Source organism: Fusarium oxysporum, chromosome III (genome assembly GCF_013085055.1).
Source record: "Fusarium oxysporum Fo47 chromosome III, complete sequence".
Classification (NCBI taxonomy): Eukaryota; Fungi; Ascomycota; class Sordariomycetes; order Hypocreales; family Nectriaceae; genus Fusarium; species Fusarium oxysporum.
The window spans coordinates 2,754,900-2,782,892 of NC_072842.1; the positions used below are offsets into that span (position 1 = coordinate 2,754,900).

At 48.8% G+C, this 27,993-nt stretch overlaps 10 protein-coding genes across 10 annotated transcripts; 6 read left to right on the forward strand and 4 right to left on the reverse strand.

Moving 5' to 3' along the window:
- Window positions 1–184: 184 nt before the first annotated feature.
- Window positions 185–2,323, forward strand: FOBCDRAFT_23332 (DNA polymerase alpha subunit B N-terminal-domain-containing protein; the record flags this gene model as incomplete). The annotated part of the gene is made up of 3 exons (XM_031176617.3): window positions 185–657; window positions 708–2,037; window positions 2,089–2,323. The coding sequence occupies 3 exons, from the start codon at window positions 188–190 to the stop codon at window positions 2,257–2,259; spliced, it is 1,971 nt and encodes a 656-aa protein (XP_031047750.3). The 3' UTR covers window positions 2,260–2,323.
- On the reverse strand, window positions 2,238–3,811 carry FOBCDRAFT_23330 (splicing factor, Prp19-binding domain-containing protein). Its single transcript, XM_054703826.2, has one exon. It carries the CDS (start codon window positions 3,779–3,781, stop codon window positions 2,387–2,389), a length of 1,395 nt encoding a protein of 464 aa, XP_054559801.1. The 5' UTR covers window positions 3,782–3,811; the 3' UTR covers window positions 2,238–2,386.
- Window positions 3,812–4,273: 462 nt separating this feature from the next.
- Window positions 4,274–6,215, reverse strand: FOBCDRAFT_218294 (pyridoxal phosphate-dependent transferase). The gene is made up of 4 exons (XM_031176620.3): window positions 5,980–6,215; window positions 5,633–5,920; window positions 5,528–5,572; window positions 4,274–5,475 (listed from the first exon to the last, which is right to left on the reverse strand). Exons 1-4 carry the CDS (start codon window positions 6,049–6,051, stop codon window positions 4,360–4,362), a joined length of 1,521 nt encoding a protein of 506 aa, XP_031047753.2. The 5' UTR covers window positions 6,052–6,215; the 3' UTR covers window positions 4,274–4,359.
- Window positions 6,216–8,884: 2,669 nt separating this feature from the next.
- Window positions 8,885–10,327, forward strand: FOBCDRAFT_23341 (P-loop containing nucleoside triphosphate hydrolase protein). The gene has a single exon (XM_031176624.3). It carries the CDS (start codon window positions 9,203–9,205, stop codon window positions 9,983–9,985), a length of 783 nt encoding a protein of 260 aa, XP_031047757.1. The 5' UTR covers window positions 8,885–9,202; the 3' UTR covers window positions 9,986–10,327.
- A 212-nt stretch (window positions 10,328–10,539) lies between these two features.
- On the reverse strand, window positions 10,540–11,740 carry FOBCDRAFT_218297 (AMMECR1 domain-containing protein). The gene has a single exon (XM_031176625.3). The coding sequence runs from the start codon at window positions 11,497–11,499 to the stop codon at window positions 10,750–10,752; it is 750 nt and encodes a 249-aa protein (XP_031047758.1). The 5' UTR covers window positions 11,500–11,740; the 3' UTR covers window positions 10,540–10,749.
- A 795-nt stretch (window positions 11,741–12,535) lies between these two features.
- On the forward strand, window positions 12,536–13,036 carry FOBCDRAFT_23344 (uncharacterized protein). The gene is made up of 2 exons (XM_031176626.3): window positions 12,536–12,734; window positions 12,789–13,036. The coding sequence occupies exons 1-2, from the start codon at window positions 12,677–12,679 to the stop codon at window positions 12,989–12,991; spliced, it is 261 nt and encodes an 86-aa protein (XP_031047759.2). The 5' UTR covers window positions 12,536–12,676; the 3' UTR covers window positions 12,992–13,036.
- Window positions 13,037–15,092: 2,056 nt separating this feature from the next.
- Window positions 15,093–16,773, forward strand: FOBCDRAFT_218300 (uncharacterized protein). The gene is made up of 3 exons (XM_031176628.3): window positions 15,093–15,590; window positions 15,651–15,875; window positions 15,932–16,773. The coding sequence occupies exons 1-3, from the start codon at window positions 15,391–15,393 to the stop codon at window positions 16,545–16,547; spliced, it is 1,041 nt and encodes a 346-aa protein (XP_031047761.1). The 5' UTR covers window positions 15,093–15,390; the 3' UTR covers window positions 16,548–16,773.
- Window positions 16,774–18,831: 2,058 nt separating this feature from the next.
- Window positions 18,832–20,828, reverse strand: FOBCDRAFT_248885 (major facilitator superfamily-domain-containing protein; the record flags this gene model as incomplete). Its single annotated transcript, XM_031176630.3, has 5 exons — window positions 20,499–20,828; window positions 20,336–20,436; window positions 19,950–20,285; window positions 19,260–19,900; window positions 18,832–19,202 (listed from the first exon to the last, which is right to left on the reverse strand). The coding sequence occupies exons 1-5, from the start codon at window positions 20,673–20,675 to the stop codon at window positions 18,832–18,834; spliced, it is 1,626 nt and encodes a 541-aa protein (XP_031047763.2). The 5' UTR covers window positions 20,676–20,828.
- Window positions 20,829–23,394: 2,566 nt separating this feature from the next.
- Window positions 23,395–25,983, forward strand: FOBCDRAFT_23352 (uncharacterized protein). Its single transcript, XM_031176635.3, has one exon. The coding sequence runs from the start codon at window positions 23,552–23,554 to the stop codon at window positions 25,508–25,510; it is 1,959 nt and encodes a 652-aa protein (XP_031047768.2). The 5' UTR covers window positions 23,395–23,551; the 3' UTR covers window positions 25,511–25,983.
- A 403-nt stretch (window positions 25,984–26,386) lies between these two features.
- FOBCDRAFT_218306 (uncharacterized protein) lies at window positions 26,387–27,990 on the forward strand. Its single transcript, XM_031176636.3, has one exon. The coding sequence runs from the start codon at window positions 26,513–26,515 to the stop codon at window positions 27,872–27,874; it is 1,362 nt and encodes a 453-aa protein (XP_031047769.2). The 5' UTR covers window positions 26,387–26,512; the 3' UTR covers window positions 27,875–27,990.
- Window positions 27,991–27,993: the final 3 nt, after the last annotated feature.

Below are 27,993 nucleotides of genomic sequence, written 5' to 3' on the forward strand. Positions count from 1 at the left end.
CTGACCACTTAACGCGGTCTGGAATTTAGTTACCTATGATACGACGCGTCTGGTCGCGCCCACATCTAGACCCCTCCAGACGTTTTGACCTGCACCAATGCGATCTTTTTAATCCATATACGACCTTTGTCTTTGCTGGAAATCTCGAGTTGCTACGAACAACCCAGGTCGAGGTTTATTATCGCCCATGATGGCCGACGAAATTGAAAGCCGATTCTCCCCCAACAAGCCGCTGGAGCCTGATGTCCTCAGCGAACTAGAATCCATTATGCGCCTTCATGGCCTCTCGGCCGAGGATCTCTTTTTCAAGTGGGAGTCGTATTGTATAAAACTGGATCTTGATGCTCAGGCACTAAGTCTTGAAGTTCTTCGGAGCCTCAAGCAGAGCATTCAAGATGAGCTCGAAAACAGCCATCGAAAAGTCCAGGTCAAGACCGAGAGAAAGGTCGCCAACACACCGAGAGGCACGGCAAAGGGCGGCGATGTTTTTGGGATGTTAGATGGGCTTGTTCCCAGCACTCCAGCGTCGGGGGCAAAGTTGAATAGGGGTGCTGCGAGTGGCAGTGCTGTTAAGAGAAAGACGGAGACGCCAAAGGGGTTGATGAGCTCGCCAGCGACAGGTATGAACGAGCAGCTCAAGTCATTAAATGGATTACCGTATGTTACTTCGCCTCACCAACTGCCTCCGCCTTGCTAACATTATCCAGGCCCACATCATTCAGTGATCGAGCAAATCCAGGAGAGACTGTTGAAATCCTAAACGATCGCCTCAATGCAGCCGAACCACCGATTGCGCCCTTTGCCGAGCCTCGAGTAAAGCTCACAGCCGCCTCAGATCAAAAGAAGCTGGGATACAAGCCATTGGCCATGAAACTTTCCGAGGCCAGCGAAATCCTCGACGACCGGATTGATAACTTCATGGCTCTTATTCAGCAACATCATAAGATCGATGAGAACGAGTTCGGTAGTGCCGCTGCGCAAAGTACAACTGAGGTCGTGGCTGTCGGCCGTATCGCTTCTGACTCCTCAGAAGGAAAACTAAATGCTGCGTCACTGGTACTGGAAACCTCCAGACGAACAGGAATGGGCTTACGGGTACCCCTAAAAGTGGACAACATCCGCTCATGGAGCTTTTTCCCCGGCCAAATCGTCGCTTTTCGGGGTACCAACGCCTCAGGGAACGAATTTGTCGTGAAGGAGGTTCTCGAGGTTCCTCTACTTCCCAGTGCTGCCTCTTTGCCTTCTGCACTCGAGGGGCATCGTGAGAGGTTTCGTGGTGGTCCTGATGCTATGGACGAAGATTCAGAACCTGCACCTTTGAACATTCTCTACGCCTCTGGTCCTTATACTGCTGACGATAATCTCGATTTCGAGCCACTCCATGCGCTGTGCAGTCAAGCAGGTGATACCTATGCAGATGCGCTTGTCCTCACAGGACCGTTCCTCGATATCGATCATCCTCTTATTACCACGGGAGATTTCGATCTTCCTGAAGAGGCAAACTTTGACCCTGATACAGCTACTATGGCGACAGTATTCAAATACCTTGTTGCTCCCGCTTTCAACCGCCTTGCAGCCTCCAACCCGCAGATCACCATTATCCTTGTCCCGTCCGTCCGGGACGTATTGTCAAAACATGTCTCATGGCCTCAAGACTCGATTCCTCGTAAGGAACTCGGCCTTCCCAAAATGGTCCGCATTGTCACAAACCCTATGACTCTTTCGATCAACGAACTTGTCCTTGGTGTCTCATCGCAGGATATCCTCTCCCAGCTCCGCTCGGAAGAGGTTGTGTCTCGTGGTGGTGGACAACCTGGCACTGATCTCATGAGTCGGTTGTGTCGGTACCTAGTTGAGCAGCGACATTACTTCCCGCTGTTTCCTCCTACAGATCGCTCTAAGCTACCTAAGACGGGCACGGAAGATGGTTTGGCTACTGGCGCTGCTCTAGATTTGAGCTATCTTGAACTGGGAGAGATGGTGAATGTCAGGCCAGATGTCATGATTGTACCTAGTTTGCTACCTCCATTTGCAAAAGTACGTCTCTTGGCTCGTTTTTTGTCTTCATCCTTACTAACTGGACATTAGGTCGTCGAGAGTGTCCTCCTTATCAATCCTGGCTACCTTTCTAAGCGTCGCGGCGCAGGTACCTATGCACGAATGACATTATATCCTCCTCCAGTATCAAATGGAAGCGGCGACGATGTGATGGGCCATCAAATATACGATCGTGCTCGCGTAGAGATTGTCAGAATATAGAGCATAGCTGGGTGCGAGTCCAGTGCTGTATGTAATCTCACGAGAAACGTCAAAAAGGAAGCCAAATGCAAGACACATACCATGGTTGTTTGGGTATTAGTAATAGTATAACAAGAGCAGGCCGAGTTTATCTGGCATCCACCCTGCGTCTTTTGTCGCTCTCATACCGCTCGTCGTCGCGTGACGTACTGCGTTTACGACGCCGGTAATCATCTCTATCATTTTCGCGTCGTGGCGAACGTGACCGTGACCGTGATCTTCGTCGACTTTGTCCATCATCTCTTGATCGATAAGAGTCCCTATCCCTATCTCTTCGATCTCGGTGACCATTGTCTCTCTCATTTCGGTCGTCTCTCTTGCGATCACCCAGAGGAATGGCATTGGCGCCGCCTGCGCTTCGTTCGTCGCGACGAAACCTGTCATCGTCGGGTCTGAAACGCTCATCTTCCTCGAATCGTCCGCCGTCTCTCTTTCGGCCATCGCCTATATCTCCCCATCGGCCTGTGTCCTCAGTACGCATGTCCCTGTACTTTGTTGCACCTTTACGGCCCAGCTTGGCCATGTCGCGACGCTGCAGGTATTCGGGAAGGGCCTCACGGTTCCGCACGTCGTCCTGGATACGACTGCCCATGATATCTCGCTTATCCAGACCAGCAGCTTTCATCTCGTCCTGATAGAATGCTCCCTTGTGTAGATAACGCTGCATGAATGACATTTTGCCCTTGCCCTCCTTTTCCTCTTTCTGTTGTGCCAGGAACGCCTCGTCTTCGGCTTGTCTTTCCTCCTCGGTCAGGTTACGTCGACGCTCAACTTCCGCAAGCTCCTTTTCACGCTCTTCGATAATAGCGCGGGCGCGCTTCAGACGTTTGAGTTCGCGAACGCGCCAAGCTGCTTCTTCAGCCTCTGGATCTAGCCCGTCTGTTGTATCCACATCTGAGTCCTCGTTCTCGTCGTCATCCCAGTGCTTTTTGCCTGCTGCGCGAGCGGCAAGATCTTTTTTGATTTGCTCTTCCACAAGCTCGTCGGCGGCTTTCTTGCGGGCCTCTTCTTCGGCCTGCCGTGCTTCTTCCTCTTCTTGCGCAGGAGTCTTAGCATTTCCTCTTTGGCTCTTTGGTACGAATTTGGGCCGAATCATTAATCTTCGTGGCGCTTCATCCTCGCTGCTCTCTTCTTCGGATTCGCTTTCCTCCTCCTCATCGTCGTCTTCTTCCTCTTCACTTTCTTCCTCCTCCTCTGTCACGAAACCTTCTTCTACAGCGAGGCGCTCAGCTTTTTCCTTGGCAAGTCTCCGTTCTTCGGCAGCTTCCGCTTCTTTCCTTCGAGCGTTGAGGTCGACTTTTCCTAGACTGCCTGATGAAATTTTGCCCGCGCTGGTCGCTTTTGGTGGAGGTGGAAGCGCTGGCTCATTAGACTCTTCGTTTTCGCTCGCGTCGGAATCTGAGTCAGACTCTGCTCCTGTGGGCTTACCAGCGCGATAACGCGCGGGTTTCACCGGGTTTGCTGTCATTCGTTTAGGTGGCATTGTGATAGAACGCTGGGGATGAGGTTGAGGATGCGACGCATGCTCGTGACGTTGAAGGCTGGTAGTGAATAAATTAATGGGTCCTCGGTACGATAAGCTTATCGTGTCAGCTACCCTGTATAGTCACCATCTCGAGGATATAGTTGCTTTTAAGTATCTATAGCCTGTTTAATTCGTATAAGGTGTTGTTGTAGTATCCCTCTCTCACTTGTTTTATAACTTAGTATTACAGAATCATTCGGAAATATGTTGATGGGAGTTGCGGTGTTCTACTGTCGTACGGTTCTTAATTTAGCAGGAATAATTAGATTTCGCAAGCCAAGCAAGCAAGCAAGCAAACATGAACGATTAAACAATGCCTTTTCGCGGCAAAGATACTTGTACACCGTGACATGAAGAATAGAGCCATGACCATGTCTTAAATGTTACCATGCAACGTATTCTTTTGTTTCTCAATATCATGGTTTAGTGATAGTGGCCATGATGCGTATCATCCTACCTATTTGCCCTATATATAACTCAAACATCACTCCTTTATGCCCAGTGTAATGTCGAATTTTATTTCTTCTATAGTCTAATTATTGGCGTCCAACTTCCTCAAGACCTTTAACAAGGCCCTCAACTGTCCCTGGTAGAGTTTGGCAGTTGACCACAACACGGAAGAAGCTGCCCTTTGGACCAGGGGCATAATCAACCATGTAGCCTCTGAGGATCATCTTCTCGACCATAGTCTTGGTTCGGAGTGTGTTCTCCTCTTTGTTATCAGACAGATTTCTTCCAGGGGAGTAGTAGAAGCAAACTTGCAAACAAGGGGGAGGGTCTTGCGATACAAGCACAAAGTTGTCACTCTGTTTGATGAAATTGGCAAGGTATTCAGCCTGCTCAAAGGCGTGGTCGATCTGCTTCTCAAAACCTGCAGCACCATAGTATATCCAGGCCAAAGCAAGCTTAAGACTGTCACCGCGGCGACCGCACTGCAGGGTTAGATCTGCAAGATCCCAGATATCACCGCTATCGCTGGTATGGAACAAATAGCCTGCGGCGGTGCTGTTGGCCTTGTTGAAAATGTTCATATCTGGTCCGAGGAGGAACGAGCACGTGACGGGAACGTTCATCATCTTATGAGGGTTCACCGTCAATGAATCGGCCAGATGGGCGCCATTGAGCTTGTGCTTTTGTTTCGACGAGAAGATAGCAGGGCCTCCCCAGCTTGCATCGATATGCATCCAGAGGCCAAACTCCTTGCAGATCTTGGAAATCTCCTCGAACGGCTCATATGAGCCCATGACAGTGGTTCCAGCCGTCGAGTTCACATAAAAGGGTGTCTTGCCTTCATTTCTGGCACGGACGACCAACTCTCTCAAGGCACCCGGCTTCATGCATCCAAACTCATCCACAGGAACAGGCCAGACGCTGTTTGAACCAAGACCACAGATCATGGCACTCTTTTCAACTGAGTAATGCCCGTGAGCACTTGTAAAGACGACGAAATCGTGGTTACCATTGCCTGAAGCTCTGCATTCTGGGAACAAGGTGTTCCGGGCAACGACCAGGGAAGTCAAGTTTGAGGCGCTTCCTCCCTGACAGGAGATACCCCCTGCTCTTGATCCAGTGAAACCAAACAAGTGTGCCAGAGTCTTTGCTGTGGTTTTTTCAATGATAGTGAGGGCGGGAGAAACTTGGAAGACATGGAGCTACAGGGTGTTAAATACTTGTTACTGATAGTGCACAGGGACTGGAACGTACATTGGTGTTTAGCACCGAGAGTACCATGTCTGACACCACCCCGACCTGATTTATCATGGTTTAGAAAACGGATCAACTGATGAAGCCATGGATATTGTGACATACTGCGTTCGTGCTTGCATACAGCTTATCAAGGAAGCCCTGATCCCAAGTATTGACACTGTTCCGAAGAACTTGCTGGATAATCTCCAACAACCCCTCCTTACCTTGACCCGAATTTGGCAAGGAAAACTTGAGTCGTTGAGCAAGCTCCTGTGGTTTTTGGAAGTCCACCAGGACATTATTTTTGACACCAGCTGAACTGGGGGGAATGTCCCCTGTCGCACGCTCTGCTGCGGCATCATCGGCAGCCTTGATGTAAGGGACAATGAGACCCTTTACAGCATCGATGAGCTGGTGGTGTAACGTCAGCGACCAATCAGCTCAGAGGTTGAGTTCGTGTCATGTCTCACATCGTTCACTTCTTCAGCCCTATGGAGGGTGGTTATGGAGGGGTTCCCGTTGCGGCCGTTGGTCACAGTCATGACGGCTAGGGTCGGATGAGAAAAGTGAGAGATCGAAATATGAGTAACTTGGGGAAAATCTAACTATCTTTCAATGAAGTACAATATGGGTCTAGCAAGTTGAGAAATGAGGCACAATAAGAGAAAAGAAAAAAATTTAGCTAGTCATCTAAGAACTTTGAGATGGATACATCATTGAAGGCAACAATGGCTCAATGTCTCGTGACTTGTGATTATTTCTGCGAGGGATTTCCCGTCCGATCAACCGAGTCTTTCCCGAGCATGTCAGAAGTTCATTCTTGAGCGGCAAAGTCCTAAATACCAACAACCGAGGCTTGAATAGACACGACTTGATACATTTCCAGCTATCTGTTAGTGGCTGAAAGCTGAGGATAAGATAGACGAAGAGGGGGAAGACCGGGAACGATAAAAGTTTCAATTGCTTCTCGCTCCTCGTTCTCGCTTGCAGAGCCTTGTCTTGAGGCTGGAGCTGGGGTTATTGTCAGCTCAACTGAAACGAGTTGGTCCAACTCAACCCTTGCTCAATCTCTTTTTTTTTTTTTTTTCGACTTCATCTTGCTTGACCTTGACCTTGACAATAACCTTATCAGACTGTGAATTCGCTGTCCGTGATCGCGTCATCAAGTGTCGGGGACCAACGCCAGCTGCCCTTTTCATATGAGACAATCGGTCAAAGAAAGAGAATAAAGTCTCAGATCTGTGTCTTAAACATGAAGATCAGGAGGACACCATTCCTTGGGTCAACCACCCACCAAACGAACCACTGCGGTCTAACTGTGAAGCTGTATCTGAGGGGCAGGGGGAACGAATACTCACTAGTTACATTTACGTTGACAAAAGAGAGACATTGTCTAACAACTTGTGGCCAAGATAGGACTCGAACGATGGCTCGAGCCCTTCGAGTGTAGGATTCAACCATGCTTCTACAAAACACAATCGACCTAGTCTATCCGCCTGATATTAATGATAGGCATGTACATACTCATATCTCAGCCTCGTCTGTGCGCGGAAGTCAATTTACGGGCGACGGAGGAGAACCTAAACCTTGTCATGAAACAAGAAGAGATGAGATAGCGTGGTGAGCCTGTTGAGTTCATCAGTGCGTGGGGGAGGGATGAGACTGTGACTATGCTTTCAGAAATACATATGGTAGACACTGAAGAGTGAAGACCAAAAAGGCAGGACGGAATTTCATCTGGCAAGGTTTTCACTATCACTGTCACATCGCTCATACCAAAGGTAGACAGACTTCCAACCTGATCTGAGCGATGTTGAGCAACACCGAGCAAGTCTGCAAGACCGATAACGGACGGAGCGGCAACCACAGATAGTTGTCGTCTGCATTGCGCATGCGCATGTTGATGCTCATGCTTATTCTTATTCCCACTCTTGGCTGTGATGAGCTTGAGCTTTGACCTGACCTCTCTTTGTCACTTGCATTTGCATTTGCATCTGAGTTTATTATCCACCCCGATTGCGACTCTGAAGTCGCAAGTTTGAAGGCTCCGAGCGAGGAAATATCTCTGTTGATCAATTGTCCGCCCCGTCCTTGTCCTTTTAGGCTTCAGCTTTCTCCCTATAAGCTCTGGGTGATATTAAAACCCGTCTTCGTTTTCAAGTCTCCCCACATTTTCGCCGTTGGGATCTGACCAAGCCTAACCTTGTGCTTGGCTACTGATTTTATTCAAAAGCTTATTGACAGCTGCAACAACATTCATTGGATGATCAAGTAGCTCGCCTACAAGATGGCTGACGCATTGGGATGATGGAAGGGGACGGAGCTCCGAGACGGAGTGAAGAACTGATGAATGCCCCTAATTTTGATATCTGGTCTTTTAACATCCCTTGTCTTGTCACATCGCGCAAGCATACCAGCTTTCCGGGATGGTGTGCTGGTGGCGGTCGTGTTACTGGAGGTTGCTTGGCTTGGATAGAGACTCGAGACTCACCCTACAATCGTTATATGCAGATCATAAACCGTTTCGTACCTTGCATGTGATAAAGATGTGCAGCACATGAATAAAACAGTGCCCAATGTTCATAGTATCAATTACTTGCTGATGCCCAAAACCAACACAATTTTTATGCATCTTTGCCTTTTTTTTACCTTTTGCCCCTGCGCCGGCCAACGCCACAAACGTCTCCATCCCTGTCGTGCCCCATCTGCCCCGTCCCCCCGGGCGCTATCCAGCTCTGAGTCCGGGTTTCCAGCTCTTAGTAGCCCGTATCGCACGAACTAAGAGCTCAACTCAACGCGGCACCTTCAGCCGTTTTTCCGCACCACGAACAAGGGGCAGCCGGCCATGGTTGGTATCTTTTGAGAGGAGAAAGGAAAAAGCAAAAGACAAGAGACGTACGTGGGAAAAAAGCAAACTTTTTTTTTTTCTCTCTTCACTTTCACTCTTCACTTCCCTTTGTTTCCTCTATCCTGTCATTCCCTTTACCGTCCATACAGTCCTATATCGTGGCTATCGCAGCAGACAACCTTCCATTGACTCTGGAGGAAGCAAGTAACAAGACGAGCAAAACCTGGCCCCCAAGGGACGACAAAAGGGAGCAGCACCTGTTTCTCTCTAGACTATCATCTATCATCCAATTCAACCACCATTCGTCATATTTCTCACCCTGGACTCGGCTGTCTCAGAACAAAAAAGCCCCTCTTTCATTCACTCACTCACCCCAAAGGGAACTGCCGGCTGAGCCCTCAGCATTACACATTATCATTATCTGGCCAGAAACTCGGACCCCCAAGAAGCGTCACATCACATCACATTGCATTACGTTACAGCATCGATCATCACTTCCATATCATAATACAACCACATGCGCTTACGCACACACCTCACACCCGATTGCGACGAGACACGACTATAACGATCGAAACGATATCATACCTGACTCGACTCGAAAGACAATAGAACTCGACTCCAACAATACAACTCCACTGCACCAAAAGGCCTTGGCAACGCGATCACACCTAGAATCATTCTAGAATTACCTGTCATCCGACCCACAAGCGGCGCGTTTCGGTGCCTATTGTGATCGCCCAACAGCTCCCGCTTGGGCTACCAACAGTACAAGCACACGGCAAATATCTTCTTTTTCTTTAACGGTCACTTTCGTTTATAAACGATTCAGCGCAGCCTCCGACATGACGGCTCCAACACAGACACCTGTTCCTATATCTATCACGATCTGCGGCGACGGCGGATGCGGAAAGTCCTCCATTACACTGCGCCTAGTTCGCTCGCAATGGACTTCAGACTATGACCCGACTATCGAGGACTCATATAGCGTGACGCGCCGCATCGATGGTGTTACTTACCATCTATCTCTTACCGACACGGCTGGCCAGGAGGAGTACCGCGGCATGTGGGCTTCCTCGAACCTCGGCGCCGATGCTTTTCTCCTCGTCTACGATATCACATCCAAAGACTCCCTAGATGCCCTGCAGCATTTTAATGAACTTATCGATATGGAGGCAGAAACTCGTCTTGATAACGCTGACCGCGCACGCCGTGCTGGTCTGCGCTCAGGTCACGATACGCGGTCCCGCACCATCCCTCCTGTCAAGCTCGTCGCCGGCAACAAGTGCGATCTGCAAGAGAGCAGACAAGTCCCTGCAGCTCAAGGTCTTGAATGGGCCCGAAAGCGCGGATGTGGATTCATGGAGACGAGTGCACGGCTGGAAGTCAACATCGAAGAGACGTTCGCATTGGTTGTGCGCCGGGTGGTTGAGGCTCGACGACTTGCTGATACAGGTCCGGACGCAGCAGAGTTTAATGCCCGCGGTATGACGAAACCGCTGACGCCTCTTCCGACTGATAGCGACACCGAGAAGCGCGCGGTTGGAGTGCGAGGACCGAATCTTCAGGGCGACAGAGTGGGAGGGAAGAAGGATAACGGCTTTTGGAAGAGCCTGCGATGTTGGTGAAGTCGGGCAAGGGCATTGTGAGAACAGGATGAGCAAAATGCTGGGAGAGTTTGTGTGGGTTTGTTGGGAGGAATGTTTCAAAAGGCTTCAAAATCATTATATACCAGGGATATCTCGGCGTCTTGGCGAAGGGCTTGGACTTTTATCTTCTTTATCGTTTTACAGAGGACGCGTTTGTTCTGGGGAAAGGATGTCTTCCATCATCTGACATCATGGAGTTATGCCTGCGCGCTATTGTCTTGGTTCTAACACCGCCGGGACTGATGATACTATTTTACCTTGACCACTTTTTTGCTGCTTGGTGCGGTGTTAAATTCTGCTTGTAAACTTGGGGCCGCCAGGACACTGGTCTGGAGACGAGTCTCATTGAAACCAGATGTTGAGCCGGTTGATGCTCTTTCATGTAGGATATCTGATGGTGCCTAGTTTGCTTTTCAGAAGAGGATCGTCAAATATGGTCAGTGTATGCTCTGGAAGTAAGAGTCATCGAAAATGACAAGGAGGCTATAAATCGTGACTTTCCATAATCACGGAAAATGCACCGAACCAACATACGCGTTGTGAATAGCCACCCAAGCCTGCAAGTAAAAATCAATCATGAGATTTATTGTCTGTAGCTGCCTGTTAGATGTGAATGCTTACAAACCCAGCTCTGCCTCTTGAGCAAATATGAGAGAAAATGTGTCACCGATAATCACATCTGCATTGCCATAAACGCCGGGCCTCTATGTCTAGAAGCGTCTTCTTACCCTCTAGCCACCTCGTCACGCCTCATCAATCCACTTCTTGTAATCAGCGTACTCCAGAGTAGTTTTCTTGCCCTGGTAGCGTGTGACCTTGAGGTCCAAGTCTTTCCAGCGTCCTCGACTACCAGTCCACCCCGCCTTGCGGATGAGACTGAAAAGAGTTTCTTCTTTAGTCCATCCCTGCTCGGAGGCTACGTCTGGGAGGTAAGTTGAGCCATAGCGGCGACCGCGGTCGTAGAATGAGAGTCGGATGCCGTGAACGCCAATTTCCCAGTTGAAGATGTCATCGACTTCTTCAAAATCGGTCAGGAGTGTGACTGCGACTTGGAGTGTAGGTAATTCGGACTTTCTGATTGGGGAGAAGCGAGTGTCTTGAAGGGCAGAGATAAGGGCGTACTCCGGAATACCCTCAGCTAGATCTTGAGCTTCAAATGTGCCGATACAACCGCGGAGCACGGGCTCGCCATCCTCCATCGTATTCCATGTGACGAATAGCGGGGCAGATGTTGGGGGAATAGGGAGGGAAGAGGTGCTCGTGGCAGGTGTGGAAGCACCGAGCGAGGTCGAAGAGGAAGAAGACGAAGCGCTGGCATCAGGGATCGCCAGATGTCGAAGACTGGGATCGTCAAGGGTCTTTGGAGCAACAGGCTCTGAATCTGAGGCAGAGGCTGAATATTCTTGAATCTCTTCCAAAGTCAGAGCTTTCCGATGTGTGAGATGGGCTTCTAGCGCCTCAAAGCATAGTAGGCAGTGATCTCTGGTAGCCATCGGGTGTAGAATGGACGATAGAGCTGCTGAGAGAGGTCAGGAGGCTTATCAGAGATACGGCGACTGAGAAGAGAGAAGGAAGTGGAATCGGTGAGTGAGTATGCCTCCCAGCGACAGCATGAACGATAGGACCTTGTCAGACGTAGAGGTAACTAAACGGGAAGTGGAAGAGCAAGAGTAGGAGGAGAGGTTGGAGAGCGAAGGTGAGTGACCTTGAAATGGAGAGATGCATCTGATGGAGGGGTAGTTCTGCTGTTGATGGTTCAGTGGGACCTGGCTGAACTTTACTCGACGCAGTAATCAACAGAGCTAAACGACCAATACAATTCGGCCAACAGCGCCATGAGGAGGGGTTTGGGACACTAGAGCTAGGCTTCCCTTCTAAACAAATCGAATCTGTAAAGTCCGAGCTGCCAAATGAAGCTTAAGCTTTCCTAAGGCTTCTTTCTATCTTGGAGGTGCAAGCTTCCATGCTATACCCACGCATTCATTGGACTCCCCCACGATTCCGCGGCGGCCCCGCTAGAAGTAACCACCCAACCGGCATCATGGCGGGGATAAGCTAGGGATGAAATATGAATCAGTAAAAAGAGACAAAGTTCACGAGATCCGAAGCGACATACCCTTTTATGCCATTAGGGAACTTGGCAAGGTGTCGCTTGTAACCTGATACCGATCCGAGTATCACCTTGTTACCGGATGGTCAAGTACCGCTAGTTTGATCGTCACCCCAGAGTTACAGACTACGGGTAATGTTTCAGTTACGACTATGGAGCTGTGAGGATGATTCATCTCAAATGCCGATTGAGTTGTAATATTCAAACAGAATCCGATATCGTTGCCAGGCTACGGCTCTATTTATGTGTACGCTTCTTCAAAGTTCCGAGCAGATCTACGTTTGACTCCCTTGGCAGAACATCTCAAACACGTCTCGGAACCGTCTCGAGTTCTGCAACCCCATAAACACTTACGCAAGCTCATAGCAATGAGAAGATGTATGCTGTTGTATAAGTAGTCATGTCCTTTCTCGTCAAGTGAAGAAGTCCTCATGCTGTGCATCCCACATTAGTCGTTGTTTACCACTCTTCACTACTCTCTTTCAAGTTTCTTCTCGTCGCAGGCCGACATCTTAATTATTGTTCCCACCAAAGCCCATTTGCAACTCATATCAGTCAAGATGCGTTTCTCTATCTTCACCTTGGTCGCCCTTGTCTCGGCTTCTTCAGCTTCACTTGGTAAGTAAACGGTTGCCTTCCCAAGAGACATTAGTGTTGGCTGACTATCATCAGTCCGCCGAGTCGATGTCAATGTTCCGGCCATGACAAACGCAGATGGAGTCGTTGTGCCATTCGACACAGCCGGCGTCGTCCAGCCAGCTAAGAAGCGAGATCTCGAGCAGAAGAAGAGAGACCTCGCCCAGAGGAAGCGACACATCTCTCGCAAGAGACGCGCGGTTTCTCAGGAGAAGCAGAAGCAGCAGCAGAAGCAATAATCAGAGAAACTGCAGAGCTGGAACCCATAATGAAGTCACTGACGGATGCCTCTTCGAAGCAGAAGCCCAGGGGCTGAGGAAACAGACAAAAGACAACAATAATTGTAGTGCTTGGACTTGGCTTGTACAGAATAGGAGATAAGGTGCGAGAGCTGGGAGCACCGCTCACGTTGTAAGGCTGGGCCTTTTGTGGAATCATAATTACAATCATCATCATGGTCCTCTTTTGGAGTGCATGTTCTTAGATGCAGTCATCCCGAAAGGGTTCTGCCTAGCCAGCGTTGACATTCGAGCCTGATCACCAACAAAAGGATCCTTCCCATGTATTTGTTTACGTTCTCCAATTTCGCTACTACGGCCCCTGCTCACGGGAGCTGTCAGCATCAGACAAGTCACCAGTGCGAGAGGTTTCAGTGCGAGCTGTCCTGTCATAGTCTCTTCTATGGATACTAGGTGGGGACCATGGGAGTCCGCAATGGATACCAAAATAGTTGAAATATTTCATGCTTGAATGTTGAAGACAGAAGTGAAGGGTTTGTCAATTCCTGGAGCGTAGGGCCCTTGTGTTTACTCAGCTGGAAAGGCGAACGGATGTCTGGAGATAGACAATGAGCTTCTGTTGCTATTCTGCCCAGACCTTCAGTATCTCTATCAAGCAGAAACATGCTGTGACTTGCATCCTAGGTGTCATCGACACCTCCGATTAACCTTGTGGACCCTTGAAAACTTGGTGCAACCACCATGTTACTACAAACACACTCTTTATTTCGGTAGTATATTAGTTACCATGCGAGTCTATAAGACCCCATAGATTGGGGGAGTCAGTCACTTTGTGGCCAAATGGCCGAAGCTGTGTCTGGGTTTGTTTTTCAATAACCATAAGAAACCATGTTGTTGGTAGAGGATCGAGGCGCAGTTTCAAAACGTGTGCAGCCAAGGTGATATTCCTAGATTTTGACGACATCAACCGAGAAAGGAATCTATTCTCGGCAACCCATGATCTCACTCCTGCGGGCTACGGACTAACGATAGTCTAAGCAGCGGAGATAGTTCAACTCCGTTCCGTTCTTATGTTGACCGACAAATAACGATCCGTACACAGCAACATCAGACCAACCTCTTGTCTAGGCTCCTTTCGGCCCCCACTCGTCGCACCTTGAAGCTACCGCCACTCTCTGCTCTGCTTCTCAAACCCTGACGCCTGAATGCCACTATGCAGATGTGGCATTGCTCCAAGCGGGCTCCAACGATTGAATTCATTCTGACCTTTTAGCAAGATCGATCGTGGTTATTGGTTGTTAGTTGTTAGATCGTCTTTTGTCTAGGTAGCTATCCTCATGTTTCTATTTACAGGGCTGAACGGGTGGAGTTGTTCATCCTAATTAGCTTGGCTTTTCCCGCCGATGAAACCCAAAGTCAGCCTTGCCACTTTCGAGAACCTGGACCTGATGAGATGAGATGAATGACAAAAATGCCTCTTCCTCAAGCCCTAGGGGTGCTGCGCAGCCTCGCGCTTAACCATGGCGCCAATATGGAGCAGATCCTTTCATCAAATCAATGCCCTAGGGGCCGTTGAGTTTTGGCTAGGCCAGCTCTTAGCCAGGCAGTTTGTGGGCAATAGCTTTTCGCCCGTTTTGATGGCTTGAGGCTGACAAGCCCAGCTGAGTTGAGTCTGAGACTGTCCATTTCCTCCCAACTGAATTGTAGACTACGTCTTCGTGAACAACTCCCCCATAATCAGTTCGCAAAGAGTCCGAAACCACTGAGCCTCTCTTTATTCACCCTGCCAATCCAGCAAATTACTAGCCCTGACTTGGGGGTCGCAAAGTCCCTCGACCTCTGAGCTGTCACCGTTCTCACTCCGTCAGCAAAGCTCTACCTACAACAGCACTCTCAGCCGCAGCCCTCAATCAGCACTAAGCCCAATTCCAGTTGAGCAACCCCAGTGTAAACTGCACAGTAGTGGAGGCGGTGGCTCATTATCCCTGACCTGGCGCCATGAATATCGAAGAGGGCTGAGTTGAGTTGCGGGGACATGGGAGACTAGACAGTTGTAGGCGGCATTGCCCGCCGAAGAGGTTGTTCAATAAATAAATAAGAGGCTGACCCCCTTGGGAGGTGGATGTTTGCTGACGCCTGAATGATCCTTTAAGCTAAGAAACCTAGATGCTCTAAGAACAAAACGCACGCTGGCCGACGGCGACCAGAAGAGCATTCTTACGATTACACGTTGATGACAACAGAACTTCTGTATGAGAAACGACCAACCAGTACCAATCACCATTGAGCAGGAATACTCTGGAAGAGACGGACAACTACTCTGTCGAGCCAATTGCTGAGCTTCGGTTCCAACAGAAATCACCGCAGCGTAAGAGCACAGAGAATAAGACACCCTCGCGATGCTCATCAATGGAAACCATCGTGCTCAGGCACAATTCGATCGGGCAAAATGGCGCCCAATGGTTATGATCCCTACCTGGGCTCTTCAGCTAGGCTTGTCTATGTCTATGATGGGACTTTTCGCCTACAGATTGGGCGACAGCATGAAGGTGAATAAGGACAATGACAAGAAGAACGACGATCCTACAATCGAGATTGTGTAAGTCCAGAGAAAGCCCAATGCCTGATCCGATGCAGCAGTTTTACTGACTGTGAATAGGTGGGAGGCTACAAATGTAGCTCTATGGTTCGTTGCATCTCTATGCAGTTTCGTCGAAATCGCCAAATACTTCGCGGAGGCCTTAACTCCGTGGACCATGCTCTTCACACACGTCATAAAGTTGACCTGCGCGATCGCCACTCTCGCGCTTGATATAGTTGTCTACACCGAGAAACACGACAAGCACTACTCCCTCGTCGCTCTTGGGTTAGACTGTGCTTTTATGTAAGTTCCCGGTATCTAACCTGAACACGACTTGTACTGACTGGGCGCTACTTTAGCATCACCTCACTCGTCCTGGTCTTCTACTCCGTGCGAAGATACCGTCGCCTTTCTGCTTACGACGATTATACACACCCTGTCAACGTCAAGCCTTATGGTTTCAACGACGACCTTGAGCGTGATACTTCATACGCTCGACAGTCTACCGACAAGCGCTTTTCTTCAACATCGTCGCGAGCTAGCATCATCTCAAAGCGTGAATCTGTTGAGATGGGCACTGTCCAGCGAACACCAAGCGTCTATTCACACAAGCGTGACACTCAATTCGATGACTATGTAGCACGTCGCGGCTCCGCCACGAAAGAACGCATTGGCAGCGGAGACTTCAGTTACGCTGGAGCTCAGGGCGAGGCTCAAGACTCTGGAGCAACACTTACACCAACTCGTCCAAGGGGCGCCAGTAGCGGTCGAGCAGCGAGCTGGACGAGCGACCGAGGTCTCGTAGCTGTACCAGAGGAGGATGACGACATAACAGCTGGCAAGGAATCCAAGACAGAAAAGGAAAAGAAGGATCGCGAGGCTCTTTTGGGCAACACTCCTCGCGAGAGCATTGATGGCCTAGTTGTTCCACAAGAAGCCGACCTGTCGGAGCCCAGGTGGCAGCGCGAACAGTGAAAAGGGGAGGGAATGAGAGTGTTTCATTGATAAGGAGAGTCTTGTGAGACTTACACGAGAAGAAGACTATTTGGTCCCAATCTCCACGACTGTATATACCCACAGGAGAATTGGCGTTTCAGGGGTGTTCAAGCAGCATTGAAGGCTGACTGTTTCATGATACTTTACAATGATAGATGCAAATATTTGTTCCAAACTTGAGTGTGAAAGAACAGTTTTCCTCGCCAATTGAGGCCAACGTTCTAAGGTATACTTTTGGTTAATGGGACATTTGTCTCCAGGATATGTCATGATGAATTCCACCAGGTCGATGCGTGAATGATTAGCCGTTTGAGAATATGTTGCCAAGTGAAGACAGGTTTTCACATAAACCTGCTGGCTTGTTATCTAGATGGAAGTCAACAGCATGTGGAAACAAGATTGATGCTGTGATGACAGCCCGCTAGTTTGTATATTATCTGGACTTACAAATCTGTATCTGGTCGTCCCTTCGAAATAACAAAGCCGGGCAATTTCATGGAGGTGGCTCAAGCACAGAGCGAGATGAGACATTACACACACAACTTATCAAATCACGAGCTGTGGGAAGAGTTGATTCTTACAACTTCGATATCCTTTCTCCTTACATATTTATCGTTTATAAAAGCTCCCACATGAAGAGTTCCCATCTCGATCTCAAGCATGACAACATCAAGGGAGTTAAGCGAGATACCATTCTCAAAATCTCCCATTTACTTAGCCTCATGTACGGCATCATGTAGTGACTCGAGAACAGGCCTTTATTTGTACAAAGCGGATGCTTAAGCAACATCATTGTGATTCTATCCATAATTTGGCTTGGTTCGTGATTTCAGTCGTCATAACTATCATTACGAACACAGAACGTAAAGTTTTGACGCACGTCTTTCTCCATCACCTCAATTCCATGCGTTCCGTCTTACAGTTCTCATGTTAGATACACAATGGGCTTTTGAGGGTCAATTTCTTGAATGCGCCGGCAAGGCATACAGCCAAATCTTTGTATTATCACCTCGCCATCGAACTAGGGTGTGATTCATATTAGATGAGAACTCTGCTCCATCTGGCTTTTCACTGCCTTAGATTACATTTAAGTGTCTTGATATCTTGGTCACCTTTCGAAAGCGGCAAACTCGCTCTGAGCTAGATCTCAATGCTTCTTCATGGCTGTCTCTATACACCTTATGGTCCCCCTTTGAGCTTCTTTGGACTCTATTATACTATAGAGCCCGCAAAGCATGAACTACTTTGTTATCCATGGGCCATGCCCAAGACCTACTAGAGACTTCTTTCCTGGACCTCTTTTTCCTGGACGTCTTTTTCCTGTTGCTGATGGAGGGCCATAAAGGCATCTGAGCTCAACCAGTATCATGCATTCCTTGTCTAGAAACATCAAAAGAAACCTTCTGATACTGTCAGAAAGTTTCGTAAGCATCTCATCACATACATCTCGTTGCCCTTGAACACACTTAATCGAGCCTCCATCAAAGCGTAAAAGAGACCTCGAAGTCCAAGGCCAATAAGAAACCAAAGCTCTGCTTAAAAATGCAAACAATAACACAACAAGCTCATATATATACTTATGGCTCACTGCGACCTCCGATGTATTATCAATCTCCCCATTCGATAGCGTGTGGTTCCTCACAGATCATACGCACGAATGTAGTCATGCTCGCTACACGTGTACTATTATCTTCTTTCAGGCATGCACACTTAGGCGAGTTTCGTCACATTAAGGATTAAAGGCAAAAGAATTGGAGGCTCGGGAAAGAAGAGTCATAAAGAGAAGCTATATCTAATAGAGGAGCTTTTGAAATGGTGAGACGGTTAGTAGTAGGTATAGTATACCTTTCTGCAGGTTTGTAAGGAAAAAAATAAGGAAGGGGAAGTCATTTTAATCACAATGATTTTAGTAGAAGAGTACTATATAAATGGACAACACTATCCTCCAATAGTCAGTCTAGCCAAAGCACAAGGAAAATAAACCTCTGATTCCTATTCTTTGTCTCCCTGAGATCTCATTGAGATGGTTTAACAAGTGCCCGAGGTGGAGAATGATCGGCCGATGAGTGCGGGGTTCACGGGTGTACCTTGCATTAGGCTAATGAGTTAACACAAGGTGAACCGAAGAGGGGAGTTTTCATGGAAATGGTGACAATTTCCATTATGTTATTCCATTCTTCTTTCTAATACTATAAAAGTGACTCACCCTTCAACTCAACTCCCGATGCAAGTTGATGTATGCTCGATGCAGCTCTAGTATCGTCTATCTCCTTAGAGGTTTCTCCTTAATCCAGAACGCCAACAAAAATGACACCACAAGGTAAATAGAAATCAAAGCAAGTGATGAAATCCCTGCGATTTGGTAACTCGACCGAACCTGATCTGCCAAATGAGGCGGTAGTTCTTTGATATAGTCAAGACTCTGGCGGACTTTCTCCTCGATCTTACGCGCTTCTTCCCCGTCAGGGAGCCGCGCTGCCAACTGTATTCGAAGAACTTGCTGAAGTACAGCAGATCCAGTACTGATACCTATGCTAGCGCCGAGGGATCGGAAGAGATATGAGCACGCTACAACGACAGCAGTGTCTTCAGCTGCAGCATTTGCGAGCAGACCAATAAGCGTTGTCACAAAAGCTAAACACTGTTAGCAAGGTAGATCTCAGATCATACCAATAATAGCTTTTATCATACCACAACCGGCCCCGAATGACATAATAGTAAGGCCGATAGTCTCTCCGGTGGTTGAACGGAGCCAGACGAACATTCCCATGGGGATGACTGAAACGAGGACGAGTGCGTAAGCCGATAACGTTACGGCGTAGAACTTTTCTGTTCTTTTGATAATCCAGCCACCTAGAATTGAACCTGCGACACCTGCAATCATGCCTGGGACAAGCAAGGAACCACTCTGAGTAGCACCTAGGCCCTGAACAGCTTGAAAGATGAGAGGTAAAAAGAAGATAGTCGATGTCTGTCCCGCCCCTGAGAAGAAACCCACCCCATAGCAGGCGAATAAGCTACGATCAAATATTATGTGGCCGGGCGCAAATGGATGAGAAGCCACGTTGATTTCGATCAAAAGAAACAAGGCAAACAGAACTGGAGTTGAAGATAGGGCGACGACAGTCATGATATGTGACCACCCGAGGTTAGAGCCAGAATCCAGACCAAGGAGGAGAGCAACCACAGCCGCCACAAGAGTGAAAGCGCCGAGAAAGTCAATCTTGCGGACCTTGGCAAGCCAGTGATCGTGTTCAACAGGTGGAAGATCGAGGACGATATAGACGGCTATGAAAGCAAGGAAGCACAACGGGACTTGACCAAGAAACGACCTAAAGAGCGATTAGATGTGTCTGATTCAACATGCTACGCCAGACTCACCATCGCCAGCCGACTGAATCAGCTAAAATCCCTCCAAGGGGAGCTCCAGTAGCAGTTCCAGCGAAGAAAAGAATGCTGATCTTGCCTTGCCACACACCACGATCCTTGAGCGGTACGAGATCACTCAGAAGGATGGCGACAACAGAGTTCATGCCTCCTCCGCCGATACCTGCCACGGCTCGCGCAGCACATAGTTGAGCCATACCCTGGGCAAGACCACAACCCAGACAGCCCAGAGAAAAGACAAGGTAGGCAAAGAGCAGGCATGGTTTACGGCCAAATATGTCGCTCAGTTTACCGTAGAGAGGTTGTGAACTTGTCAAGGTTAGGAAGTATCTGATCGACTATTAGTCGGGTCTATACATCTGCCGTGCTCTTTGACTCACGCTGTAGCAATCCAACTGGTATTGTTCAAGGCATTTAGTTCGTTACCAATCTTGGCATAAGTTGCAACTGTTAAAAGTTGATCGGCGGCAGCGAGGTAGACCTTGAAGATTTTGTGAGCAAAAGCCCGTGACATGTGTAAAGGCCTTTGGGGATACTCCTTACACCAATTCCGACAGCTGCGATCAGGAGATGCAACTTCTTGTCACTGTATAGTGCTTTGGGAGTATAGCCATCTGATGCCTGTTCGTTTTCGATGTTTCTTGATGCTTCGTAATGATTACGATCTTCAAGAAGGGGGGAACCCTCTGATGGGCTCTCTGAGCTCAAACTGCTGTTCATATCTCTTCCCTTGATAAAATCTGAGTAAAACGGGAGCACAGGATACCGTAATACTACCGTCTGATATTCACTGGTGAGGCGTTTTTCAGGTCGAGAAGTTGGGAGAGGCCAGAGTATTTAGCAATCTCTCGACGTGGCGATGCTGCAAATAAGATATTGGCCTTGCTTATGGGTTGGATCTAAAGTCACAGTCAGATTCAAGCAGCCATCAGACGGCATCATCGGAGAAACGGATATCATTATAGGAAGACGATCTATGATAACAAGTGAAGCTCCTCGGAAAAAAGGTGCATTTGTATCTCAAATGATATTGAATCCTCCTTCGTGTAACTAGTTTAATTTGTTCTTATGAAGCACTCAGCGACTTTCAGCTTTTTTTTCTTCCATCCTGTATTAAACCTCTTGTTTAGTTTCGTATTACCACAAGATGAAACTTTTAGACTGAGGGCTAATGCCATCATTCTCACCTGTCAGACAGTCATATATTCAATGTCAGCGACTTATGCCACTGTTATGCTAGGCCTGGGGGAGTAGTCAAATATAATTAAGCAGGAATTTCAAGATCAACCACTGTTCACGACTGATAAATTCGATGACGTTCCTGCCACAAGAGCGAGTGCATAAAACGTGCTATGAATGAACAAGAAAAAGAACTTAAGCATTGAATCATTAGAAACGACGTCGAGGCCAATTGCCATTCAGCATGTAATGATGCAATACCTTGTACAACACATCGGTTTCCCTATTATTGCAAGTTTATGCATACATCCTCGTTCATCGACGTAACGTTTGTGCTGTTCGCATCATCTACGCTATGTGGCTACACGGGTTCGTTCACATGATCTGAAACATGGAACATTCGACCAATTTTGACAAGACAGGGGCTGGCAGGTGGGTCAGATAAAAATCGGGAGACTTAAGCAGTGGATTACAGGTAAAAGTGTCCCGGTTTTTATCTGGACCGCCTGGCTGGTCGCTGACTCTGCCAAGATTACCGGGTGCAGAGACGAATGCGGGCCAAATCTCAGTGAGCATCACTAACTAATGCCAAACGCGTTATATAATAGAGACAAGGTCTCGTCATAGCCATTTCCCCGCCGCTGGTTACATCGTGCTGACTGGTTCGAAAAAAAATCTGGCAGTTCCGGACGACATTTCAACATTACAGGGTCACAGATGGTGGATTGCCATTCTGCAGCTTCAAATTACCTGTGGAGATGCTTAGGCTCCGGAGGATCGATCGCCCCGAGTGTACACAGACAGGGGAGAGACGTGACGCGTTGGGCGATCAATTGCAAGGGTCGGTAAAGTACAGTACATACATTCATACATACAACATCGGCATGATCGGGCAGTTGAACTGTGGCGTTCTGCTGCAAATGTGAGAGTTTTTGGGTCTCGTATAAGTAAATGAAGCATATGTTAGAGTTCAAGAATGAGATATAAAAATATTGTGGCATATTTCGGAGGAGGGAGAGCAAGACAAAGGCAAAAGACAATCTTTCAATGTCTGAGTCAGGTTGACATAACCTTGGGTATTGACTGTACTCTTCCTGGACAGCAAACAAGAGCAGGTGGATGGTGAGACGAGATGAAGGAAAAAAGCAACACCTTGTGCATATTACTTACGAAAGGGCCACGAGGAAGTGCTGCAAGTATCCGTATCAATCCATATTGAGAGACATTTGTAAGACTGAGTTGATGAGTGTTATGCATGTGTAACTTATCACAATTATAATAGGAAGCCATTAAACTCTAACAGAAACAAACATTGAACTAATTGATACCATTGAATTCTTGGTGGTAAAATCACCTGATTGAGTTTTTCATCCGAATTGAATTGAATGCCGTTGAATCTAGTTCAATACATGCAGGGGTGAGTAGTGACGTGGATTCAGCTGCAGTGAACCTGAATTCCCCGCCCAGGAGTGACTGGAGATCAAATCTACTGGTTGTTTCAGCTGCCATGGTCTCTGTCCGCAGGTCCCCTGCTTCCGGACGCTATGTGCCAGAACCCGACGAGCCACACGCAGCAATGCCATGGTTCCCCAAGAGGTTGAGAACTTGAGCCTGGGTGGCCAGAGAGACTGCATAAGCCACACCAAGCCTCCCTCCGCCCATCCCGAGGCATGAGCCAAGTACTGTACATTGTGAGATTGCCCATGCAGTTTTGCTTGCTTTGCATGATGCTAACGCGCAAGTCCAAGTCCAAGTCCCAACGGCTTGGTTAAGAGATTGCCCCGGTTGAAGACGGCGTTGGTGTGTTTTCGATGAAACCCTAGACAGCTTTGTAGAGGGCCCAAGGAAGAGATGCTCGTAAACAGGGCAGGGCATGAACCAAGAACGAGAAGGATCGACTCGAGGCCTCCTTCTTTTCTTTTCTCCCACGATCTGATCTTGTTTCCTTACACTGTTTTCTTTTTATCTGTTTCGACGATTTTCTTCATCCATCATCATCCACTTGTTCTCCATTAACTGTCACTGTTTCATTTCCTTCTATCCACCTTACATCGCGCATTGATTGCACTTGTGTACTCTCATTCACAGCTCGTCCCACTTGATTCAATATCAACCTCAAGATCCATTCTTTGCCGGTTTCACTCGTTGACTTGTCTCTTCTGTCTCCCTCCCCCCACTTGAATTTGGTTTGAATCTACCTGTAAGCTCCCTCGAGGGGCGGCTTTCCCGTGATCCCCTTCCATATTATCAAAAGGATTCCAGGGCCCGGCATTTCATACGCTTTACCAGCCTTTGCATTGCTGTGCTGTCGCGTCCCTGGTTTCATCTGTTTTATCTTGCCTCAAGTTAAACAGCATCCCCCTTACTCCTGCTCCTAGTCTGTCGTCCAAGGTTGACACGACAGCTTCCGTTTCGTCATGGCTACCATGTTGAATACAAATGCTCTGCAACCGCCTAAAACTGGCTCATCTCGCTGGTCGAAAGCTCTTCCGGATGTCCCTGGTCCTGACGATCCAAGTTTTTATGACGATTATTATGAGGAACCTTCCCCTCGTCTACCTCCCGCCAAAGAGCTTCCACCACCTCCGCCGCGCTCGACTAGTATAGCCAACGCGAAGCCGTTACCTCCATCACTGCCGCCGTTACATCTGCTTGCGGTTGATTCCCCTCCATCTGGTCCGCCGAAAATGGCTATTCCACGCCGGCCCATTGGGAAGCTGCCTGCAAACCCACCACCACTACCTCAGAAAGAGCCGCAGCAGCCAAACTCATCACAGATTCCCCCGTCACCTTCGGAATCACTATCGAGTATTCTGTCGGCATATTCACGCTCGTCCGGCGAATCCCTTGTCAGGTCGCCTTACGAAGCTAACGACAGTGTTCGTCAGAGTGAGGCAATCTCATCGCCGAGCCACCAAGCTCCACCCGCCAACACCAACACTGGCACGTTTATTAGTCCCTCCGCCCAGCAACAACAGCATCATTATCAACAGCAACAACCGCAACAATATGTTGCCCAGAAGCTGCCCGCCAACCACACTCGGCCACCCCCACTTCCCTCTAAGGACACTAAATATCACCTTCCAGCCACGCCTGCTCCTGTTCGAAAACCAGTCCCAGAGAACAAGCTGTCTGAACCGAACTCAGCGTCGTCGCCTTCTTCCCAGCAGCAGCCTCAACCTCAGCTTTGGCGTCGTCGGTCGTCAAAGGCCGAGCGGAGTCTTGAGCTTCCCGACCTGAAGCTTGTTGCTAGCCACGGGTCGACCGCTGCAACGCAGCCAGTTGTCGCACATGTTCAACAGCAGCTTTCTTCAAACGGACCTAAAATTTCCACAATACCAAACTGGCAGCCTGGGAGCACCAACCCCATAGCTCCTGCTGGTCAGGACTCCCAAACGTCGCCAGCCGCTGAGCAGGTGCCCGACACCCCAACCATGGGGATCAATAGTTCCAAACTGAACCGTCTCAAAGGGAAACTCCATCTTCATCGAAGGGGGAAATCATCGGGTGACACAAGCAAGTCTGCTTCAACGCCACGACCTGGGGCAAATCGCCCTCCCACGCCTGAGTATCAGAAGGAAGATATCAAGACCCCCGTCGTTGATTCTTTTGTTTCGCCTTTGTCGCCCGCTTCATCACCAGAACCCGCTGCGCAGGTGTCTCCAGAAATTCCAAATGATGCCACAAGTATATTTCCTCAAGCACAAACCCAAGAACACCTAAGAAGTACTGGTAGCATCACACGTAAGGCTGTGCAGGTCCCTAGGCTACCGAGCCCTTCGGAGGACAAGCCGGTTTCTGTATCGCCAGAGGCGGCATCGTTACCACCTTCGGTCACCGATTCAAAGGGAAGTCGAGGATCCTCTGGCAGTGACACCGCTGTTCACCAAGTCCAGCCTCCTACGGAAGTTTCAAATCGATTCCCACCACGACATTCATCCGTAAGGTCGAATGCCCCGCCACGACAGTCAGCAGTTGAACACGATCCGAGACTGGTGCCATCCGAGTCTCAGGGACCCCTTTACAGAGGCAGAGATGGTACCCTGTATCCTGAGATGAAGGTACTGCAGGAACCCGACCCGCGCGCGGCCTACTTCCCCAAACAGTCCGAGTCACCTATACCGGAGGGTACCATCTTCAAGGCGCCGCCGCTGAAAAAGTCTCATTTCAATTGCTACCATGGCCATAAGACGATGAACCGCCGGACCAACAGATATTATCCATTGACTTGTCAAACGTGCGACAAGTCGGATGTTGAAGATAGATGGACTTGCAGTTTTTGTCATCTACGAATATGCGAGCACTGCGTCAAGAAGCTTAACAATAGTGGCAATGACCTGCGCCGACTGGTCGGCCACCCACAACTCACATCATAATCGAATCCCCACGAGCGTTGCGACGAAATTGTCTCTTAATATTCTTCCATCATTTACCATTTTCTCTCAGCGCCACATTAACCGCACTTATTCATGCTCTTTCCTTTGTTACGTATAGATTCTCCTCGCAGGTTTGATCATAGTGACACATTGCATGTATTATATACGAAAAGGCCATGGGAGGGTAGGCCAGGAGGAAAACATAGACAGTATGGGATGATGTCGTTTATCTCGACCTGAACGATACCGCATTTGCTAGCAGCAGCATGTTTACGAGCTCAGGGAATATGGGGAAGATGAGGACATATTGTCCATTTTTGTTGGTATGATCTGGTGATGTCGAAATGGAAAATGGACTCATGTTTGCTGCTTCGCTGAGGCAATGTGATACTACGGATGTTAATGCGCTGACCTAGAAGGGGCAGCTTGATTAGCTACTTATCAATGATGAAAAAATACCTCGATATAAGAAATGAATTGCCGAAGATACAGGCCCAGACTCAACTCGACGAGTATTTAGACTGATATGAATGTGTAATGTTGATGCTCACGAGAGGTTGTCAAAGCAGGACTCGTGTGCACAGATTCTACTATGTGGACTGCTTTTTTACTCCCATGGTCTTTGGTAGTTTAAAACTCAACTAACGCAAGCTCTCATGCAAGAGCAGCATTCCTTGATATCCATGCTTAGGTTTGAATTCAGATAGGTTTTGTCTAATAACTCCACGCGTGCGTTCAAGTTAACCTCCACTGTAACTAGAGGCTCACCAAGTCCGCTAGTGAAGCACCACCAGCCTCCACCCGGTCCTTGGCTCAGGGTAGCCGTCCACTCACCGTGTTCCGGCTAACGGAAGCTTCCTCAGGGCAGGTCCACTTTCTTACCGTATCGGTAGCCCAAGCGACCCTGATTTCCCCAAGCTTCATCACAATAAACATTCACTTGATACTATCAATCCCGAACCTGTTTAATCCATCGTGCGACAGACTGTGACGGATATCACTATGTCCACGCTACAACGCTCACGATCACTTCGAAAACCTGCTTCTTCCACCACAACCACTGCCACTGCTAATGCGAACGCCCCAGACGGTTCACCGAGTCGCCTTCCTGTAAAGCCCTTGACTCGAAGTGCGACGACATCTAGCAATGCGAGAACATTGAGAAATGGAACAACCACAGGACTCTCCAGGGCGACGTCTGTTCGACAGCCTGCTAAACCAGTAACATCTGAGCCTGCGAAGAGGGAAACTCGATATCCCCCCTCAACCACGACTACAAGACCTCGACCAGCGGTGAGACCGACCTCGGCAGATGGCCCGACTCAAGCAACTAGAAAGGCACCTGCCCCTACACATACGCGCGCAAAGAGTACTGCTACTGGCTTGAGAAATGCGCCAGTCTTGAGACCTCCTTCTTCTGGTTCGTCAGCTAGCAGCACCACTACCACGACGACCACCCGTCCTACTCGGTCGTCGACAACTTCCACCAACGAGAAGCTCTCAGGCGCCGCACCACGCCTTCGCCCGGCCTTCTCAACTCTCCAGCAACACTACTCACCAGCCAAGTCCTCTGCGCCCAAACCACTGACATCAACATTCCTCGCTCCGCCATCGCCGTCCAAACTTCCGGCCAACGTCGCTGCATCCGCCGAGACAAGTCGGTTGCAAACCGAGCTTCTGCAACTTCATCTTTTGCATCGAGATGCACCGACCGTTGATGCTACCTGGAGGGCTAGTGCCCAGCGCAAACTTGGGGAGCGATTTTCAGAGCTTGCTAGCGCGAGCAAACAGATCGATGACCAGGAGAAGGCAGAGGTTGAGAGGGAGAACATCCTGGCACTCCGTAAGTGGGCTGTTGGCGGTGGCCTGGAAGAGCGCATACAAATCCTAGATGCAGCCATAGCTGGTCTATGGGCGCTGGAGGAACCCGGTGGTCGTTATGCTAGGGTTGTAAGGCGATTTGAACGATGGGTTGATCGCATGTGCGAAATCGAAGAAGCGAGACGTGCAGGCGGAGCTCTAATTCAGGAGAACGACGTGCTGTTTATTGGCGAACTTGATTCTGCATGGAAGGACGAATGCGCTGGCTTGGTACGACGACTGGATACCATAAAGCGACAGCTCGATCAATTGGGAGATTTTGCCCGTGATGACCAAGAGGGAGAATCCAAAGATCAATCAAGTCTGCAACGCATGGTAGAAGGGTCAAGGGAGCTCGTGCAGGGCATGCTGACTGAACTGGCTGTCATGGACGATATTGAGCGGGATGCGCTTGCGCGTGAAGATGAGTGGATTGAGAGAATGAACCGAGACGATGAAATGGAAGATACCCCAAGAGCCGGAGCAGTTTGGAGAGCCGTGTAAGACATTGTTCAAGTTTACAATGTTCCGCGCGCGAGTTTTGGACATCAGATAAACGGCATATCACCTAGATCAGCGACATCATAGCAGATGATGCACTTTCTCCATTTTACGTATAGACT

What these genes read in the sequence shown, in the direction of transcription:
- FOBCDRAFT_23341 (XM_031176624.3), top strand. Translation starts at nt 9,203, where the DNA reads ATGACGGCTCCAACACAGACACCTGTTCCTATATCTATCACGATCTGC.
- FOBCDRAFT_23330 (XM_054703826.2), bottom strand. Translation starts at nt 3,781, where the DNA reads ATGCCACCTAAACGAATGACAGCAAACCCGGTGAAACCCGCGCGTTAT.
- FOBCDRAFT_218294 (XM_031176620.3), bottom strand. Translation starts at nt 6,051, where the DNA reads ATGACTGTGACCAACGGCCGCAACGGGAACCCCTCCATAACCACCCTC. An exon ending in GGGCTGAAGAAGTGAACGAT is followed by an intron (nt 5,921 to 5,979) that starts GTGAGACATGAC and finishes TTACACCACCAG; the next exon opens with CTCATCGATGCTGTAAAGGG. An exon ending in TGTATGCAAGCACGAACGCA is followed by an intron (nt 5,573 to 5,632) that starts GTATGTCACAAT and finishes ATGATAAATCAG; the next exon opens with GTCGGGGTGGTGTCAGACAT.
- FOBCDRAFT_218300 (XM_031176628.3), top strand. Translation starts at nt 15,391, where the DNA reads ATGCTCATCAATGGAAACCATCGTGCTCAGGCACAATTCGATCGGGCA. An exon ending in GATCCTACAATCGAGATTGT is followed by an intron (nt 15,591 to 15,650) that starts GTAAGTCCAGAG and finishes GACTGTGAATAG; the next exon opens with GTGGGAGGCTACAAATGTAG. An exon ending in GGGTTAGACTGTGCTTTTAT is followed by an intron (nt 15,876 to 15,931) that starts GTAAGTTCCCGG and finishes GCGCTACTTTAG; the next exon opens with CATCACCTCACTCGTCCTGG.
- FOBCDRAFT_218297 (XM_031176625.3), bottom strand. Translation starts at nt 11,499, where the DNA reads ATGGCTACCAGAGATCACTGCCTACTATGCTTTGAGGCGCTAGAAGCC.
- FOBCDRAFT_23344 (XM_031176626.3), top strand. Translation starts at nt 12,677, where the DNA reads ATGCGTTTCTCTATCTTCACCTTGGTCGCCCTTGTCTCGGCTTCTTCA. An exon ending in GGCTTCTTCAGCTTCACTTG is followed by an intron (nt 12,735 to 12,788) that starts GTAAGTAAACGG and finishes GACTATCATCAG; the next exon opens with TCCGCCGAGTCGATGTCAAT.
- FOBCDRAFT_23352 (XM_031176635.3), top strand. Translation starts at nt 23,552, where the DNA reads ATGGCTACCATGTTGAATACAAATGCTCTGCAACCGCCTAAAACTGGC.
- FOBCDRAFT_218306 (XM_031176636.3), top strand. Translation starts at nt 26,513, where the DNA reads ATGTCCACGCTACAACGCTCACGATCACTTCGAAAACCTGCTTCTTCC.